The sequence below is a fragment of the Anguilla anguilla genome, chromosome 1, assembly GCF_013347855.1.
Source record: "Anguilla anguilla isolate fAngAng1 chromosome 1, fAngAng1.pri, whole genome shotgun sequence".
Lineage (NCBI taxonomy): Eukaryota > Metazoa > Chordata > Actinopteri > Anguilliformes > Anguillidae > Anguilla > Anguilla anguilla.
Genome location: NC_049201.1, coordinates 20748584 through 20768145, shown reverse-complemented (window position 1 = coordinate 20768145; position 19562 = coordinate 20748584). Strand labels below are relative to the sequence as shown.

The 19562-nt window shown below is 46.8% G+C and overlaps 1 protein-coding gene across 6 annotated transcripts in view; it reads left to right on the top strand.

Moving 5' to 3' along the window:
* The window catches only part of ppp2r5ca (protein phosphatase 2, regulatory subunit B', gamma a), a 55621-nt gene that overhangs the window by 13432 nt on the left and 22627 nt on the right, over positions 1-19562 (top strand). The window contains exon 1 of one of the 6 annotated variants that reach the window (XM_035409624.1): positions 14034-14509. The exons of 4 other annotated variants lie outside the window; for them this stretch is intronic. In XM_035409624.1, the coding sequence (XP_035265515.1) occupies positions 14416-14509 (94 nt within the window). In that variant the 5' untranslated portion in view covers positions 14034-14415. Of the gene's footprint in view, positions 1-14033; positions 14510-19562 lie in introns of those variants that run through there. One more of the 6 variants, XM_035409642.1, reaches the window with a different exon arrangement.

Sequence of the window (19562 nt, the reverse complement as noted above, 5' to 3'; positions counted from 1 at the left end):
AGATAAACCCACAACAATGCAGGTATAGTTCTCTTCCCTTTCCATCGCCATAGAAAACCTGACAAGGAGTGTAGCATCCTCCCTTTAGTGAAAGATCAGTGAAATGAAGTACAGTGTACATTTCCTTTTGTGTTGACCGCTCATTCCGGGCACCAGAAAGATGGTTGTGTTTGTGGTTTTCTGAGCATGTTTTGGGCAGCGGCGGTTTATAATGGTCAGAGCACTGAACGCTGGTTCTGAGGGCCCTGGGTCTGAAAAGCGGTCGAGACATTGAGCGTTCATCGCTGTAGCCAGTCTGTGTTTCCCCAGCTTGGACAGACTACTGTACACAAATGAGGTTGCTGGAGGTTAGGGTGCTTTCTATATGTCACTCAAATACACTGTGTAAAATGAAATGTACGTTTGGTTACTGAAACGGAGGGAAACTCAGTTATTCACTGAAATATGGTTTTAGAATGTTCATAAGGCGATCCCACAAAGGAAAATGCAAGCCACCCTTTGAGGGATTTCAGTACACTTTGTCCAGATGGCATTATTCTTCTAATGAAAAGGTGTGACTCATGATTCCCCTCACCCTCTCTTAGCCAGGGTTCACTTTCTCATTTAGGCTCTTAAGCTTTGTTCGCTCACTATTTTTAAGCTATGCAGGAACCCCCAAGGTGATCGTCTTTGGAAAGAGCTAATGGTCCTTCTTATCCAGCCAAGTCTTTACTGCTATTAGCAGCCTATTTCTGCTCGCGTTCTGGCAATGTCTGGCTGTACAGATTGAAGGACGGAATTTCAAAATGTCCGGTGATAAATAAAAAAATATTTTCCTTTGGTTATAGTCCCTGATGCCATCCACAGTAATATTTTTGTCGGGGTCAGAGTCTGTTCTGTTTCAGTTCAGCAGATTCAGGAAATTTAAATTCATTTCATGGACTGAAAACGGTCATATTGTGTGATGATGAATTTACAATTAGAATTCCCCTCCCTTTTGTCGAGTGCAACTGATTCCAGTTGTGGATCGCACCATCTACTCTAATCACATTGGACTTACTGTCCATCTTTATTTAAACAGTGAGAATCAAGCACACGCATTGCTAGCTCTTTGAAGAGTTTAACAGAGTTAACCGGCTCAGAAGCTTGCTAAGTTTAAAACTGAAAGTCGCTCCGTACGAGGAAAGTGAATTTCGCCGTGTGAAAACGGGTCTTACACAACAGAATTCTGCTGTACCGTTCTCCAATATTATTTCTCTTTCTCTCTCAAGATCTTATCACCTGTCCTGTGTGGACGAGCTCCCAGCAGCACTCGCATGTTTGCATTCCAGCCATTCTCCGCTTTATCGCCGGACCGTCTACAGTGGAGCCGCAGCCGCAGCAGCTCAAAACGCCAAGCGGACGCGCATCTGCTATCTGTGCACAGTAATAAAATCTGCATTAGATCACTCGGAGAGCCCTAATGTCCGCCGTGGGCGGAGGAAATGGCGTAGGCCCGTGTTTATCGACTCATCAGCGGAGTCCTCAGCGCGGTCTCTCGTGTAATAATCCCACACATGTCATTTTCCTTGGATCGACAAAACATAACTAATCTGTTGTTTTTTTTCTCTCTCTCTCTCTCTCTCTCTCTCTCTCTGCGGTGTGCGAGCTTTTCTCATGTTGGAACATGTTCATGCACTGATAAGTCCGTGCTCCACAATCCTCATCCAGCTGTCATCATATGTGAAAGCAGGAGGAAGGGGTGTTGGATTCCTTAAATTCTCTTTAAATGTGTTGTTATATTTTTAAGAGCAAGCTGCCTTCCTTTTTTATTTTTTTTGTTTTATTCAGACAGGTAACAGTAGTGAGGGTAACCGACAGCGAAGGGACCACAGCTGTGAAAGTACCGGGGGGTGGGGGGGGGTGAGGGGGGCTTGAAGCCCTACCTATGTGCAGGGAATTTCATGTATCAGAGAATCTGCTGCCCTACAGACTGTCACACATCTCCTCCTAAATTTCTATTTTAAGTAGGCAGGAATGAAGCCAATGAACAATGCTTCAGATAATGCAAAGTATTTTCTCTACTCCATTTTAAAATAATAACGTATGTTTATTTTCATGTTGGTATCAACATCATCATCAGCATCATCATCAATAGTGCACTATAGCACCTATCGTATTTCATTTTAAGGTCCCACTGTGTGCCACCCATCTATGAGATTCATGGCAATCAGTTTTGTGCCAGAATGACCACTATACATCAAACAAGGTAGACAGGGAGTGATGTATTTTGCCAATTATATTGCAGGCCAGAAGAGGCCCATGGGCCTCATTTATAGTTTTAAGTTTGAGTGGATTTATTTATTTCTTTTTATTTTTTAACCAGAGCATATGACCAATTCCTGTACACAATACGGACCTTATAGAAAATGTCTGTGCAAATGAATGAAGTTGCATTAAGCACACGCATGTTAATTTAAATAAATGATGATCAGGTGAACAAGCTTTGCAGATCCGCCCAGGTAACTTCCTACTGTTTGCTATATGAGCCATGGCATCTTTAATGATGAGTTAATCGTTACTTCAGTTTAACTGTTCATCTAAAAGACTCAGTCTCCTACAGCACAGTATCCCTGTTGGTGCTCTGGGGAGTAGGGTTTCTGTTTAGTCTGAGAGCCAGAGTGCCCTCCTAATGGCCCACCAGCAGCACTGCCAGCTGCAGCCTGTTTTCCCAGGTGGTCTCCCGTCCAGATGAGAACCATGCCCAGTTTCAGCCGTCAGAAAAAAAAGGCGTATGGAGGTGTGTTTGCTGGATGCAGAGAAATACAATATTTTAGAGTATAAATTAACAAAATGACTGATCCAGCCTGGACTTGAATTTTAGAAGCAAAAGCTGTCTACTTGTAACTCGTTAGATTTTACTCATGTAACATTCTGTCCTCATAAGCCAAGTAACAAAGTATCCGTGGGATTAGCGGTGGCGTCCAACCGTCCCCCGTCCCCCACACACACACACACACTGAACAGGGCCTTGATGAGTATAGAAATACTTTTTTATTCAGTCAGAAGGATGAAATGGATGAGTTTCCTGCCCCGCTCCCCTCCGCTATTTCGGGCTTTGCTTCATGGTCATGCGTCACTCGGCCCCGTGGGAGTTTCGTTGAATGTGCGTCTCTGTAGGAGGAAGCAGACTGCTGAAGGAGGTGCCTCTCCCAGCTTGGTTATTCTGGCTGGGGGGACGCCTCAATTCAGTGTCGGATTATCCGAATCTTGGATGGAACGAAGACCGACGCTCTCTTCACACCGGAGACGCTCGAAACCGGGCAGAGCCTGCCAGAGCCAATCACCAGAATAGGTTGCAGGCTTTCGTTTTGGCTTCTGCGCCGTAGCGTGGAGGCTACTTGCGTTGTCACCTCAGACAGAGGCATGCGTCATCCGATTGTGTGAAATGTAACCTTGACTCAAAATAAACCAGTAAAAGGAAAGCGATGCCTTTTATGATGAGTGACGAAATACAATTAAAGGAACAAGTGCCTTTTTAATGTTAACGTGCGCAAGCAACGCGTTCCAGAGTCTCGAATTCTAACGGTTCCGAATTCTCATCGCCAGTGCCAAAGCGTCACCCAGGGAGGCGGGGTGTTTGTTGGCGGGATTGTCCTCGTCTCGTTGCACACCCGCTACTCTCCTGGTCGATTGGGCACCAACATTTCGCCCCTGCCAGCTGTAACGCCCCTCCGCCACAGTGACTGTGCAGCTCATCTTTTGGACTGCGCAGTCAGAGGAAATGGCAGTTGGCAGCACAATCTCTGGAGAAGAGGGCATGTTTGTCTGCACTCTGCTGACTTGACAGAGGACACTGCAAACAGAATTGCGCATTCACATTGCTTTAAGTCCATCTGAAGAATTTATGAATGTACCCATTCAGAAGGGCTATTGGCATTCAGTCACATTCCTGTCTCTGTCAGAAATGATACAAAATGAGTTCAGAGATCACACTGCAGTAGCAATTTTGGCATTTTCTCCACGCATTGTGAATAAAAGGTTTCAGGGCTAGCTAGACCATGGTTACATTTTACTTATTTGGCAGATTATTATGGTCTAGTGTACCTGTCAGAATTGTTCCCGAAAGGTAAAACTTGCTTCAGCATTTCAAATATAAGATTATTAATTTGATAGCCGCCTTGTGTTCTAGTGTTAAATTTTAGAGAGGAATAACATTGCTGGAGTACATGTGTGAAATGCATGCTGCAAGTCTCGCTCTGTAATCCAGGAGGAATCGGTTTCTGTATCCGAAACCAGTGTAAAATATGATGCTGTAGTGATTCACTAATGTCTCCGATTGTTTCTAGGTCAGAGCCATTCCCCTGAAAATAAAAAGATTGTCTCGGAAGAGGCTTGAAAATGCAGAAGATATCCTGCTCTTGTGTTGGCAGACTGGATTTTAACATCCCATTGTTTTATTAGGATTTGGTGCCCTCTAGTGTTTCAATGTGGAACAATATCAGCAGCAAAGACTAGTGGCAAAGGAGGTGAACTTAGGCAGCAGTGGTACAACATAACAGATTAAGAAACTGAAGTGTTTTGTTGCATAAACCTACAAGTAAGCTGCAAGTTGCTCTGGGTATCGGCTAAGAAAATGCAGAAAGCATGATTTTCTAGCAGGTTGTTATTTGTTATGTATATTAATCTTGCACTAGTGATTTGCAGTGTAAGGAAATAGAATGTCAGTTGAACACACTTGTTTAATTTTATTGTGATCTCTTTTATAGTAAGCTTCTTTCTATTCCTCAGCTTTTATTATTAGGTGTGGATGTGTTTGTAATCGTATGTCATCATTTGACTGTAGAATGATGCGATACAGTAGTAAAAGCTATTGCAATGTACTTCTGGCTCTCCTGGCATTCCAAAATTCAAACCTTTGGACATGTTTTTATTTTATCAATGGAAAACCTCTGATGTGGTTAAGCTGTGACCTCTGCTACAAACGAGTCATTGGTGGTGGCACAAAGAGTCAGCGGTGTCCCAGCAGGCAATTCTTTTCTTCTTTTTTTTGAAGGTAGATATGGGTCAGTTCATTAATGTGAATTATCATGCATCCCCTCATTAATTTCTGTGACTTCATGCTCAATGAGAGAGAGCAGGCCTTTTATTTTTTTTAATGCTTTTTTAAATCTTGGCCCATTCATTTATTTTAATTGTCATAGGCATGGTTAATGGAGCGATACGGTTTGACTTAAGATTTGCATGTTGATTTATACTTGTGCAATTACCGCAACAATTTAACAAGCGTGGTGACAGTGAAGGCACTTCAGTTCGCCCAGTGATATGACTTCCTGTATGCTGATGAGACCTTTCCCTTTCCCGTGGGTCTGTTTCTTTCATGTGAGGTCACAAATGGGACGAAGCCAAGTCGCGACGTATGGAACTTCCTATTTTTAATCCGGCAAACAACAGAAGGCTTACGATATTTGCTTGTTTTTTTCCCCCCTGAAAGCGTGGTAGTGCTGCCGGATCAGTGGAAATAATGAGTTTCTGTCCTTTGCAGATGGGCAGACTGTGTTTGTCACACCGGTTCTTTCCTGCGTACCGACTAGTGCTCTTTCTCTAGCGCGCACTGCCATCTGTTGGTGGTAATTGAAGCTTCCTCAATCTGGACTGGCTGACAGAAATAGACGTTGCCTTAGAATTTGCATAACAGACAGCTTTATCCGGAGCGATTTGCATAGCTCGTTCGCCCCGAACGCTCCGTTCACACAGCTGGAATGCTGAATGAATTCATGGCTTGAATAAGGCGGCAACAGCAGTGCCCCACTTAGGAGTCGAGCCTCGGTCTTATAACCAGTCTTAAGGGTGTGCGGCAAGCCCCCAGAGCTACACATTGATATCAGTACGTCATTAATCATTACTATTGGTATTTTAACAGAACCTCATTTGGAATATTTCTTTCATTATCCTTGACTGTATCATAAATCATTCTGTCTCAGCATTCAGAGAAACCGAGGGACTGGGAAATACCCGTTAACCCTTAGGGTGTTTTATTATTGATAACCCCTGCATGCAGAACTACTGTATCTAAATAGAGCCCTGTGAGACTAGCATAGCCCTGTATATGTCAGCCGACCCATTGTTTGTATTCCAGTAATGTCTGAGTAAACGCTTTGTCTGGATTTAGTGACTTTAACAAGTGTGCTAGGCCACGAGAGACCAGGTACCCGAAACATGACAGCGCTCGTTAACATAACAAAACTTCTTTCCAGTTAAAACCAAAAGAGTCGTCCACCTGGACCAAATGGTGGATTTCAGTTTTGTTTTATCAGAAGGGCCTGTTTAGGGTCCGAATGTTGCTCTGATCATAATCTTGCAAACAAAGCAGAAGTTTCCAAGTGACTTCAAGATGCATTTCCATCAATGACCGAATAAAACTTTATCCTTCTGGTACATACTGGCATACTGAGAGGTTTCATTTGTTTTGCACATCTTACAACTTATCTTTTGACCACATTACAAAAGTAACAATAGATCAGCACTTTAAGACACAGGGATGTAAATCTGAGATGGACCTGGGCAGGGAGGAATTTGCTATCACAAAACAAAGTTTAAATAGATTTTAGGTTTATTTTAAGAAAATGGATGTACAATATGCAAGCAACATTTTTCCATTTTTATAGTATAATAATATCGTACCACAGTTTGATCTTTTAAAGGCATACAATGCAGGATTTCCAACTTGAAAATATTATAAAACAACCATGTTCAGGTAACACATAGTTTTTCTCTCCAAAGAATTGTCCATCAATTTTACTTGATGGACAATTAAATTATTTTTATTATTGTCTAATAAAATACACCAATGCTGACACACAAGTGTCAGCTGGCATAAGCACTGCGCTGTTATTCTTATGGGCCTGAGAAGAATGACAGCACGGTGCCAAATGGTGGACACCAGTTTTGTTTTACCTGAAGGGCCTGGTCAGGGCCTGAATGTTACCCTGATGATAAACCAGGCTGCAGGAGTGATGCACGTGGGGCTTTTTAGTGGGACAGAAATACAGGCGAGCTTAAACTGCACTGAACAGGAAGGGAAAAAGGGTAGCCTTTGTTCGCCATTTGTTTTGTCACGGGTCACATGGCCCGGCTGCGGCCTGTAAAAGATGAGGGCCGGGCCAGAGGGACTTCCGTGTGCCCTTACCCGGCTCCTGGAAAACTCGGCCATTTTTTATTTACTCAAGTCTCTGTTCTCCTAGTACTCCCCGCTCAACGCCTCATTGTTCCTCCCTGGACAACAAACTGGACTTTTGTTTCCAAGAAAAGGGAATTCCCTTGGGGCGCGAGCACTTTGTTTATAGAGGGTCATTGTTTTCTCCCCGATTCAAGCGCAGGAGAATGGCCTGAATGCCTTTTCGTATTTATTGGCCCTGCATTAATCCGCTGCGAGGCCACGGAACTGGCAAACCCAGCTCTGTCCCTTTTGTTGCCGCCCCTGTGCCTGCCTCCCCTTAGCGAGCCGAGCAGCTTAGCAGCTCACCTTGTTGTGGAAACCACACAGGAATGAGAGAAGAAACCTGGCCGGCTCGCCAAAACCAGCGGCTGGCCCGGGCCCACAGAGATCTGGCTGAAACGGCGAGCTGACACAATATTGTGCATGTGTCTGATTCCGTGGTAACGGGAGCCGAGCGGCGGTGCGGATCGTACGTCAAAGCTGCCCGTCCGCGACGGCGACTTTTAAAAAAGGGGGGGGGTGTGCGGCACACCTGAGGTTCAAACCGCAGCTCAAACGGCGCCCTTCTCCCCGAGCGAGCGAGGGCCGTTGGTGTAGTCGGCAACCATGGCAACCGCCTTGCTGACGCTCCTTGGCGGTTGCCATGGACATGGAATGTAATGACACTGGGAGGGGAGGCGCTCTGCTTGCTAGCCGCGGCCCTCGGAGAGTACGTCAGCCCAGCCGCTTCACCTTTCTGACAGGTAGACCTGCAATCCACCGTAAATTATTTGACACGTACCCCCCCCTTCCCCCCCCCGCCTCACGAAACTGCAGCTATTGCCACCCCCCCCCTCCCCCCCCCATCCTTTTTACATGTCAGGTTAGCTCAAGTTCCTTCACAGCATGAATGGAATCTCAGTGGGTGGGTTTGCCTGCGTGAAATGTGATGCCCCAAGACCCCGTCCTTATTGCGTCACTGCAGACGGGATTACAGGATCATTAACGCTGTAAAGCGCTGTCCTCGTCAGTCGTAATGTATAACGTGCGCTGGTCATTTTGGGCAGTGCGGTGTGAACACTGCAGGTGTGCTTGCTGGAACATTTCCATAGTACCCTCTGGAAATGTAGTTGACCTGAACTGAACCTTCTTTAAAATATCGGGCTGTCGAGACTCCCCGTCAAACGATAGCATTGTTAGCCGTCCCTGTTAAGCGCATCTGACAGGAAAATGAATAATGAGCATTCGTACGCTGAGAGAAACCAAAGTTGTTCATCGGGGGCTCTTCAGTGCTCAAGTGCGAGGGTGACGCATCGAGTTTCCTGGTGACAGGCCACAATCATTTTTTATTTTTTTATTTTCCTCTTCTCCCCCCTCCAGCATGCCGAGAAAGATGGGCTCTCGTAACCAGCCCAGCCGACGGCGCGGAGGCGACGCAGAGGCCTTGCTCTGCGGTCGGGGTCGCAGCTCGCGAGCGTTTCGCCGCGGCTTCCTGTTCGCTCGCGCGTTCTTGGCCTCGGCGTCAGGCAGGCGCTCGTTTGCATCGCGCGCGCGGGCCCCACGCGCGTCGTTTGCATCGCGCGGCGACGCTGCAGCTCGGGCCTGCGATGAAACCCGGCTGACGCGTCTGCACTCCTCCCTCAGCTCCGTGACGCACGCTTCCTGCAGGTTTCTGACTCCGCTCGGGCTGGCCGCGCTCTCGTCAGACACAGCTGAGCAAAGACGCGCTGCCGGGAGAGAGGCGAAACCGCACCTCGCTCTGCTGTTCTCGTCAAATGTTTTTTTTTAAATTCTCCCCTTCTCCTTAGCGACAGACCAAGTAACTGGAAAGTTAATTTCACGCCTGTTGTGACATTTTTTTTCGAGTTTCGGTAAAGAATTTCGGCTGCCGGTAAATCCTGCTTTTCTTTACGCACTGATGGTTTCTTATTCCAAACACTCTGCGTAAGTGGCACCCACCTCCCCCCTTTTCCCGCCATTTTGAATTCTCAGAAAGCAGAGCAGAGTCAAGCGGAGCGGCTCCGCTTTGCCGGCGTAGCCGTAGCGTCCGACGGCGTTGAGTGAGCTTCGCTGAAAGGCCTCACACTGACTCCGCTGTTTCCCGTCCTCTGGGTCGGTGGTTCACAGGCCAGCTGTGCCGAAGGCCGTCCCCGCGGCAGCTGTGCGCACGTACGCCACTGCACGCCGAGCGTTAGCGGCGAGCGTTAGCGGTGCAGCGGACCCCGGGGCTCAGGGCCGGGCAGGGGCAGGGACGGGCTGCTTGGGAGTCTGCCCGATGGAGACGGTGACACGTTCAGTCATCGCGTGTAAAGTGGAAACTCTGAGCATGAGACAGGCTTAAAGCAGGGGACCCAACCCTGGCCCTGGCGAGCCACAAATGTGCTTTTTATTTTACCTTATAATCTGCGCGCCGTTTTAGGCCAAAGAGACCAGGTAGAGTTATATTAACTGTGTAATGATCTACTGTAATAGATCAGTACCTGGTTCAAATTGTTCGTCTCCAGTACCATGGTTGAGGAGTTGTGGTTTGAAATCATAAGCATCTTAAAGGACATAGGGTAAGGGGGTATGCTGAACAAACAATTTCTGTCGACCATTACAACCCACATACAGATATGAAAGTGTTTAATGTATTTGCCGTAGTGCATAACAGAATCCCTGACCAGTAAACTGCGTGTTCAGGTTTTGCCAGTGGTTTGGCTGGGAGCCCGAAGCTCTAAAATTGTATGGACAGCGTTAATGCTCTTTAAACTTGTGTCTCAGGCACTTCATCTGCAGTAATGGGAGCACGGTGAGCAGATCACTGGAGATGGAACAAGCTTGAGTTCTGCTTTCCTCCAGTTAGTCATTGAAAAAATTCATGTCATTTTATCCATGCTGAACATGCTTAGCTGTATAAACTGTAGAATATTGTTATATACACCTGCTGTTCAAGTGATGATTAACGTTGAGTCTTGAAATTCTACACAATACGATAAGGCTATAGTAGTAATTGCCTAATTGGGATTGGAGAATCTAGGCCTATATATACGTCATGATACCATTGCTGCTTTCAGATACAATTAAGACTGATTTGAATCTGAATATGAATTAAAATGTACATGCTCTTGCATCTTTCAGGAACAGTTAAGATGGATTTGTATCTGAATACAAATTCAAATGTACATATTCTTCAGTTGGTGTGGGAATCTTGTACTTGTCATAATGAAATATCAGGGGCAGTGGTTACTTCGTGTCATTAGCCTCTGTTCCTATTGGCCCACGGAGTTCAACAGTCATGTGCCAACTGTCACACAGACATATGACTACTTCTACAATTCGGGGCTAATTATGAGGTGTCCGTCATGGCAAAGTAATAAACCCGGTGCTTTTATTGATAGGTGTGGAGGAAGGGGAACCAGGATGCATAAACGACTTCAAGCTGCATTTCCATTGATGACAGAGTGAAGCAATATCCTACTGGTACATTGCATACTGAGAGGTTTAGTTTGTATTGCACGTCTTGCAACTTATCTTCAGACTACATTAGAAAAGTAAGAGTAGGTGCCACTTAAAGACACAGGCAGAGAAACTGACAGTCTCAGATGGACCAGGGCAAGAGGCAAGTTGCTGTCAAAAAACAAAGTTTAATTGCATTTTTATTTTAAGAAACCGGTTGAATAAAATGTCCGTTACGTGATCAAAGCTTACAGTGACATTCTTCCATTTGTACAATATAATAATAATGTAGCACTGCTTGATCCCTTTAAATCAGTTCTCCCCTCTCCAATGAAAAGCTGATTTACTTAGTGGACAACTTAATTTAGTGAGTCATTGTCTAATGCAATACTCTAAGTCTGACATAAGTGTCAACAGATAAGAAGCATTGTCATTCTTCTCATGGGTCTGATTAAGATGTAATTGAATGATGAACTGAAATGGCAGCCTTGATTTTAAAAAAATACATTTTCTTATGATTGTATGATCCCTGTCTTGAAACAGAGACTGGTCTATTTTTGTGTCCTCAAAACAACTATTGATCAGCTGCAACTTGTTCAGAAAACAGCTGCACTTGTTTTAACTTGAACCATAAAAGACCACACATTACACCAGCACTCAGGTCATTACATTGGTTGTCTGTGTATTTTAAATAGATTTTAAGTTTCTCTTGTTTGTTGTAGAGCAATGAATGGCCCAGCACCAGAATCTATAACTGGCCTTAATAAAACTCCAGCCCCAACATTACCTCAGATCTGCGTGCGCCAGCTTTCTTTATGTTCCTATTGTACATTTAAAAGCCTCCCTTCATGTAGCTTATATGCACATAAACTGTGGAAAACCCTACCCCAACAAACACGCCTTCTCATTTCTGTACGTCTATTGTGCATTGTTCCGGTGTTTATTGTTACTATATTGTATTACTTTATATAATTAATTTGATTTTTGGTGTGGGGTGGGGTGGGGAGAGTTGAATGTGTGTGTGTCTGTGAACCTCAAAGCTACGATTTGGAAATTCCCATGGAAAAATACCTTTATGTGATCACAATATTCTCCTTAAACCATCTGCATTACATCATCGGTATTAAGGTACATTTGGTCCATCAGCAAAGCTTCTTCCAGGGCGAGTTAAATATTCCAGATAGAAGGCGAATGAGGAAATCGGCCGATACTGACGAAAGAGAACGCACGTGAAAATGCTGGGCGCTCTGATTTATTGCTAGATGCCGTACCCTGTCGTAGCATATCACAGAAAATTTGGTTTAACGCACCGCGCTTCTTGCTTTCAGTACCAAGCTCATATTGTGTTTAAGCCAGGGAAATACACCCCGCAGTATATGAGCCACAACCCTTGGTTTGCATTGGAAGAGAAAGTGGGGAAAGCTGCCGCTGATTTGGAATCGGAATGCTGTAGTTGGCCAAGCCTCCCAGGCAGGAAGTGCTCCAGTCTGTAGGAAGGGCACTCACTCTGATATATGGAGCCTGCAGTATAAGGAGGGTGTTATTCTGTGTTCCTCCTCAGAGATGCACCGATATTGTTATGTATAACATAATGCTTTGTCTGTTGATAAAAATATGCTGGCTAGAGGCTGCATGTTTAGTCCCTTGTTCTTTAGGCAGTCATTTGGAAACTGCACTGTGGCTGTGTCTACAGGCAATGGTAATGTAAAAAAAGATTGCAGGTTACTTTCACAACCTGGAGATGGCTGCAAATGTCAAGCACTCACTTGTGGGTGTATGAAGAGCATTTGAATAGAGAATTTAAACACTTGATTTGTGCTTTTACTTTAGAAGTGCAGTGTTCCAGCAAAGAAGGGTTCTGGCTGATCGGCAATGCTGTTGGATAAATTTTATTGGTTCTCGTACCCTTGGAACACAAGGCCAATGTCTGTCATTACTGAATGATGTTGAGTGACCATATTCACCCCATGTTAAATAATTCCTTGCCTGCAGAGAGAGGGATGTCTTTTAAGATGGCCATGCCCCTGTCAAAGAGCACAAGTAATTTTCCAACGGTTTGAGGTTCATGACACTTATCTGTGTCTCATGGCTTTCTCAGGCTCCAGAGCTGGACCAAATTCAGTGTAGTGTGGAAGAATGATCTAGACATCACTATTTACGCTTCCATAGCTGAGCTTGGACCAATCAACTTTTTCCTAGAAAAGGGGTGTCATATTCCTCCAGCAGAATTCCGGGTGATACTGGGAACTGGAATTTTGAAAACAGTTGCTGAACCCGGATGTTTCTTGCTATAGGCGGCTGTGGAAAAGAGGAAGTTGCCTTTCAAATGAATGCTGAAATGAGAAACGAGCCGCTCTCAAGGCCTTACCTGACACTACCGCCCAGTGCTTTCCCATTCAAAGCTCATTCACCAATGCAAATGACATGTCTGAGCAGAACATGGCTTAGAGCACAGGTGTGTGGAGACGCTCTCTCATTAAGGTGAATGCCCACCCCTTCGGTTTAACCAGTGATATTTAAGAAAAATTTGAACCGCAGGCTTTGGAAGTGGATTTTGCAATACAATTAGCTCCATGGAAAACCTTTTTTTTTTTTTTGGAAAATATAACCAAGTATTTGAACTTAAATAGCCTTTAACAAAAGCACAGCAGCAGAACGTTAATATGAATCCAGATCGTTCAGCTGTAACCTACAGAATTTCTTTTTTTTAGTGCTCAGTGTTTCCGAATGCGTCTGCAGTCTAGTTTTAAGAGTGCTGAACCTTCCTCGTTGCGCCGTCGGGTTTCTGAGCGGCGTTTCCTCCTCCTCCTCCTCCTCCGGCGCTCCGCGAAGTTTGGCCGCCCTCCGCCCCGCCGCAGCTGCGCTGGACTCATAATAAACGCTTTCCTCTTCTCGCCTCTCCTTCGCCTTTTTCCAGCGGCCCAGAGGAAGTCGACCCGAATACAATCGTTTCATTACTCGCCTCTGGCGGGGCGTGGACCGCAGCGCAGGGACACGGCCGGGTGGTCCGCTTCGCACGGGCTGGAAGCCGACGTCCAGATGCCGGCCTTTACAGCTGCGGGCGGCTCTGGCGTGAACGCACGACGCGATATCTGTTAAATCGATTCTGGGCGTGACAGACCTTGTGTGTGCGTGCGCGACTCTGGCGAAGTCTACCCGCTCACGCGTGTCCTCAAGCCCGTGTTTTCTGTCTGAGCTCCGTGCGCATGTTTGCAGACGGCTGCCGCAGCGTGCGTTATCGTTCACACGTGCAGCGGCGCTGGATTTGCATAGCGCATCCGTTCCCGTTTGATGTTGTTAGTCCGAACAGTCCGAAATGCTTTTCTCGGGGGAACCGGCTGTTTGCGAGCAAAACTGGCTTTACTGTCGTCGGCTTAAGAACACGTACTCTGTAACCTGAAAGAGGGAATTAATGCTTTTGTCAGCCCTGAGTAATAGGATGAGCCTTGCACAGTGTTTTCTACCCTGAGTAAAAAAAAAACTAAAAAAAAGAAAAAAGAGGGAGGAAAAAAAAAGATCCCTGCCTCTTGGGGAGGGCGCCAGTGCTTCACAGTCACACATGAATGGAGGCAGGGCCCTAATCTGATTACATGTCCCGCCTCCCCAGCCCGCCCGGCCAATCGGCCGTCCCCTCCCCGAACAGCCCGCCGTGTCACTCCGTGCTGCCGCAGCCAGCCAACCGGCTCGCTCCTTTCCCCCCTGACATCACTAACTAGCTAGTTCCCTCCAGCAGCAAGGAGCTTCATTTTCTGATCTGTTTTTGTGCTAAAATGGAGGCTGGTTCCTTGCCTTAAGTGGATTGCCTTCCCAGTCGAGCATAGATGTTGACATGTAATACGGCCGGAAGCAGGATGGTCATGGATGCACCCAATTCTAACGGGCCTTTTCAGCCGGTGGCCCTTATGCATTTTAGAGGTGAGTTTCTGTCTCATTGTTAAGACGGGAGGAGGGGAGAGAGAGAGAGCGCTGCCAGTCGGACTGTGGACCTGCTTGTAGCCAGTCAGGACGGGGTTAATCTTTTCCGTTAGCGCGAATAGTGGCCGCGCTGGCGGCGTTTAGCGCGTTTGTGCCGCCGCTGCGAGAGCATGTCGGAGCGTTGCCTGCACCGCTCGGAGGGGGAGAGAGAGAGAGAGAGGGAGCGAGCGAGCGGGGGAGAGAAAAAGCTGGTTTTACTGCTCTCTGCCCTGACTTGCCCATCCCCCACCAGGCTCTGATGTCAAAGGAAGTGAAGTCACGGCCCAGGGAAGGGTGTTTTGTCTGTGTGCGTGTGTGTGTGTGTGTGTGAGAGAGAGGGGGTAGGGTACTCCAATTCTTGTCCTTGTTTTCTCTCTCTCTTGCTCTCTCGCTTGCGTGGTTTGTGTTACACTGAGTTCATCTGGGCACAAATTGCCCTGAGCAAGCAGACAGACACTGCAGCAGCAGATAGCAGACCTTTGTGTGTGTGTGTGTGTGTGCGTGTGCGTGTGTGCGTGTGCGTGTGTGTGTGTGTGTGTGTGTGTGTGTGTGTGTGTGTGTGTTTGCGTGTGTGTGTTCGTGTTTGTGTTTGCGTTTGCGTGTGTGTGTACGCACGCACATGAAAGCTGAAGGATTGCACTGTTTGTTTCCCTCACTGAATCTCATAAATCGAACCCCTCCCCTCCTCTCTCTTTTTTTCTCCTTCGTCCGTCCCCAGTGGAGTGGTGGCTGTCACAGTGAAGGACATGGTCCTCTGTTCTCGTCTCGCACTCGCTGTAACGCCACAGAGCCTCCGTTTAGCCCGCAGCTTGAGGTGCGAGTCAGATTTGATCCCTGCAGAAATTCTGCTCCATGTGCTGAGATTGCAAAGGCTACTCGGTTTAATTTGACTGAGCGCAAAGCAGATTTGAGCTGAGCGTGTCAGAACCAGCCATGAAGGCGCCTTCTGTACATATCAACAATCAGGCCTTATGCCGTGCTGGCTTTATGTCATAGCAGGACAAAGGGAGATTCCACTGCCTGTAAAACAATGAAGACCTCAAAATGGGCCAGACTTATTGTGCGCCAGGCATTAAGAATTAGAGAAGTTTTGTGCTGAAGTGCGTGCCTCGTGTTTTGGTTGTAGAATACGTTTATATCTTTCGGATGTTGTGAAAGGCTTTTTGTAAGGTCAGCACAAATGCTACGTTACAGAACGTTCCGTGTTCTGCCAAAGTTCTCCGAAGCAGGAAGGAGGAGAGAAACCGGCGTCGCAGCAGAAGCCTAACATGGAAATGCCGTGACTAATTCCGCGCCGAAAGCCACGAGACTGCTATTTCTGGAGTCCGCTTCGGCGTGACGTCCAGGCAATGTAAACAGCGCGGATACACACGCCGCACACCGCTCGCATTATCCGCCTCGCTCAGCCCATCCCGGAATATATACACGCGCGTACAGGAGCTTTATCGGCCTCACGTAACGGGACCGGTCCCGCCAGCGGCGGTGGGCGGGGCGTTGAGGCTGACACCCGGGCGGCCCCCCCGCCGCCCGGCCCCGCCACCCTCGCCAAACGCAACCAGCGAGCAACAAACGCGACGGCCGCTGCGTCATCCGTGGCCATGCACAGCGGCCCAGAATGCTTTGCGGTTCCCCGTGCCCAGTATATCTTGGGCAGTTTTCCTTGAATCCCTGTTAGCCTCACTGTGGAAGGCTGCCCCTGTGCCCAGTCCCCGCTCCTTCTCTTGTTCAGCCATGTCGGTACACTTTGTGTCCTGTACCTTCTTGTATATTTTGTGCGTTGTGTGTAAACCGCGAAAGAAAGCAAGCCTGTTGCCTTCGTCTTCGGCAGGGCCCACTCTTTAACGTTCAGATTTTGTTTCTCGTTTTCAGTAATTTGGTGGGCCCCATGTACATTCCCAATAATTTCTATGCTTGAATTTCGTTGCCAGATTTCAGGACTTGTGAAATCAAGTGATATTTAACGTGACATTTACCGAGTGACATTTGTATTTGAGTCATTAGCTACTCATCTTTATTCATCCACTTATCAAAAAGCAAACCTGCAGTTTGTGTTCATTGTACCGAAGTGCCCAGAAATGCAAGAGATTTGAGGAATAAGTTACTTTCCCAGCACTCTTCTTAGTCAGCTTTGACATAAAGTGTGACTATTGAAACAGGATCTGATCTGGTCTTTTTGTTCTAGAGTGTTGGTAACGGTCTGAGTGGCAGTGCGGTGTAGTAGCTGGGGAACTAGGCTCGTGATCACGAGATCACGGTTATGGCTGTGATCACCAGCTGGGCTGCTGCTGCTGCTGCTGTACTCTTGAGCAAGAGTAATATACCTGAGCCGCTGAAATATAATACGCGGTGAATGGACTGTATTTAAATATATGCATATTTATGGGCGTACGGTTGTGTGTGTACGTGTCTCACTTTGGATTGGAGCATCTGCTTAATGCCATAATGTAATGTAGTGTAACACTGAACGGGCCACACCCACACCTCCGGTACTGATTGGCATTCAATATATTTTGCAGGTTTTGTAAAGTAGCTGGTCAGCTGTCGCTGTTGGATTTTTACTGCCTACTTGAACAGTGTTTTTTTTCAGCTGCTCTTTTCAGGTTTTCCATCAGGCAGCATCTTCCTCCCTTCTTTGTACAATGCAACAGGCACTCGTTTGCTGAGTCGTCCTCCAGTGGCTTTAGAACATTTCAGCCAAGGCTGATCTTCACCTGAATACATCATGGCTCACTGCACTGAGCTGAATGGTCATATCCCTTTCTGGCATTTCAGCAGACCACTTCATATTTATACAGCTGGATATATACTGAAGCAGTGCAGGTTAAGTACATTGCTCAAGGGTACAATGGCAGTGTCCTACCAGGAATCGAACCTGTAACCTTTAGGTTACAGACCAGTTACTTACCCGTTATACTACACTGCCAACTTTCACATTGGCTTACAGGAGAGAGAATGTTCCTCACGCACATGCACATTTTATTCATTATTGAATGGCAGTATAGATGCAGAAGGAACAATACTGCCATTGTGTGAAATGGCACTTAAGCACCATGTGCCATAGTGAAGGGGACAAACTGAAAGAGTAGGAGAGTGTGAACCCCAGTGAGCGTCCGTAATCTGAGGGTCATTAAGTCGTATATAGTGCTAGGAGAAGGGAAAGTCCAGGCTGACAGAGCCAAGATGGCGTCTGAAGAGGTGCGGTTTCACTCTGACAACATTATAGCTACTGACTCAGCTGTTGTGACAGTTGTGTCTAGGCCATATCTCGGCTGGAGAGCAAGTAAGCGGAAGAGCCGTGACCCGGTCCCCGAAGGGGCGGAGCTGTGAGGTGAATCCAGGTCACTGAACACTGAGGTCTGGCATAAGGGAAGGACACAGAAGACTGGATCAGGTGTTGAAGCAACAGCAGTTTTCATGTACCCTGTGCTTCTTTGAGGACTAGCTGGAACAGTTAGCCTCTTGTGGCCTGAGTGCAGGCTCTCGAAAGGTGCAGTGGGCTTGGCGTCCCCCGCAAAGCACTGATTTTGGACCCCTCGTCTGCATCATTAGTTTCTCATTGTGGAGCTGCATAGCAACAGTGGACGCTTTTCTGAATGTCCCGGCCTGATCGGGAGGCCCTCAGCCTCCTTCATCAGTAACGCCCTGAGTCAGAGGGCTATCAAACGGCCTCTTGTGTTTGCTTCCTTGTTCTCGCGTCGCAAGACTGAGTCATTGGATTTGGCACGCAGGCCAGCCTTGAACGACACGAGCGGCTTCAGTTCCTTGTGTTTCGTGACAGGTGCGAAAGCGAGACTCGAGTCGCTTCTCGGCAGGGTTGACGTCTCTTCCTCTGTCGCCCTAAGCTGGAACAAATGAGCGAGGAAGGGGCTTCAGTTCGGGTTTTAATTCCGGGCCTGAGGAAGATGGGTTTGTTTTCGGTTCAACCTGAGCACCGTACTGCCTCCCTCCCGCATCTGTTCCCTCATGGTTAGGGGTAGCGTGACCTCTCTGTCCAAGCTCAGGGAGTATTGCTTATTAAAACGTACCTTTTGGTGACCCTCTAGTGCTGGCCTCTTCTGAACAGGAAAGGGTAGCTATTTTTATTTGGTCTGCACAGAGTGCACATCAGAATAAAGATGCGTATCCTGTGCTGTCAAATGGTTTCTGTTTTTATTTCACGTACCACAGCACAAACAAGTTAATGTGACAAAGGCTTTCTGTGGTCAGGGGGAAATGGTATATGCATGGCTGAATATATGCAAAATCCTTGTGAATATATCACATGTTTGAAACCAATTCAAATTGTGTTGTCTGTCACAGAAGATTGCTGTGATTGTAGAATGCCACCTGTGTCGCCATTCCACAATATCATGTAGCCTACCTATACTGCGATTTTTAACTCTCAGGCAGCCATTCTGCAGTCCAAGATCTGTGCTATGATCCTAAAATGAGGTGGCTGAGGCTGTTTTGTGATTCTCGAATGTCAGTGCTCTATGCTGCCATTCTAGAATGTTCTGTAGACATGTTCTGAACTGAATTAAGTATGGAGAGGAGGGAGGGATGTGCCATTTATGTTCTTTTTCTCTTTTTTTAATGAAAAATTTTATTTTTTCTACCAATAGCAGAGACGGATCCGTTCGGTCGTCTCTTAGATTTTTTCTGACGACAGCCCTTTGTTTTTAACACTCGTGAGACGGAGCGGTGGTCCGTGATTTAGTGCTGGCCTCTTCGGTGTAATGTTTGTCACTGCAAACTGTATTAAAATGATTTGCCGCACCCAAGGGCACCTATGGAGTATTTATGTTTCCTCACCATGACTCAGGACTGTGTCCCGGCAGCAGCAGCTGAGGCTGCTGCGCTGCACAGTGCATTCATATAGCGGCCAGTGCCGGGCTCAGGGTCTCCACTGAAACATGCTGAAACGCCAGCCTGGGAAAGTGGCTGAATTATGCTATCCGTCTTAGCAGCATATGGATATGGAGTTCTGGTTTCAGTGCTGCCAGAATCACTTTTTTTTTTCCTTTTTGCTTGACGC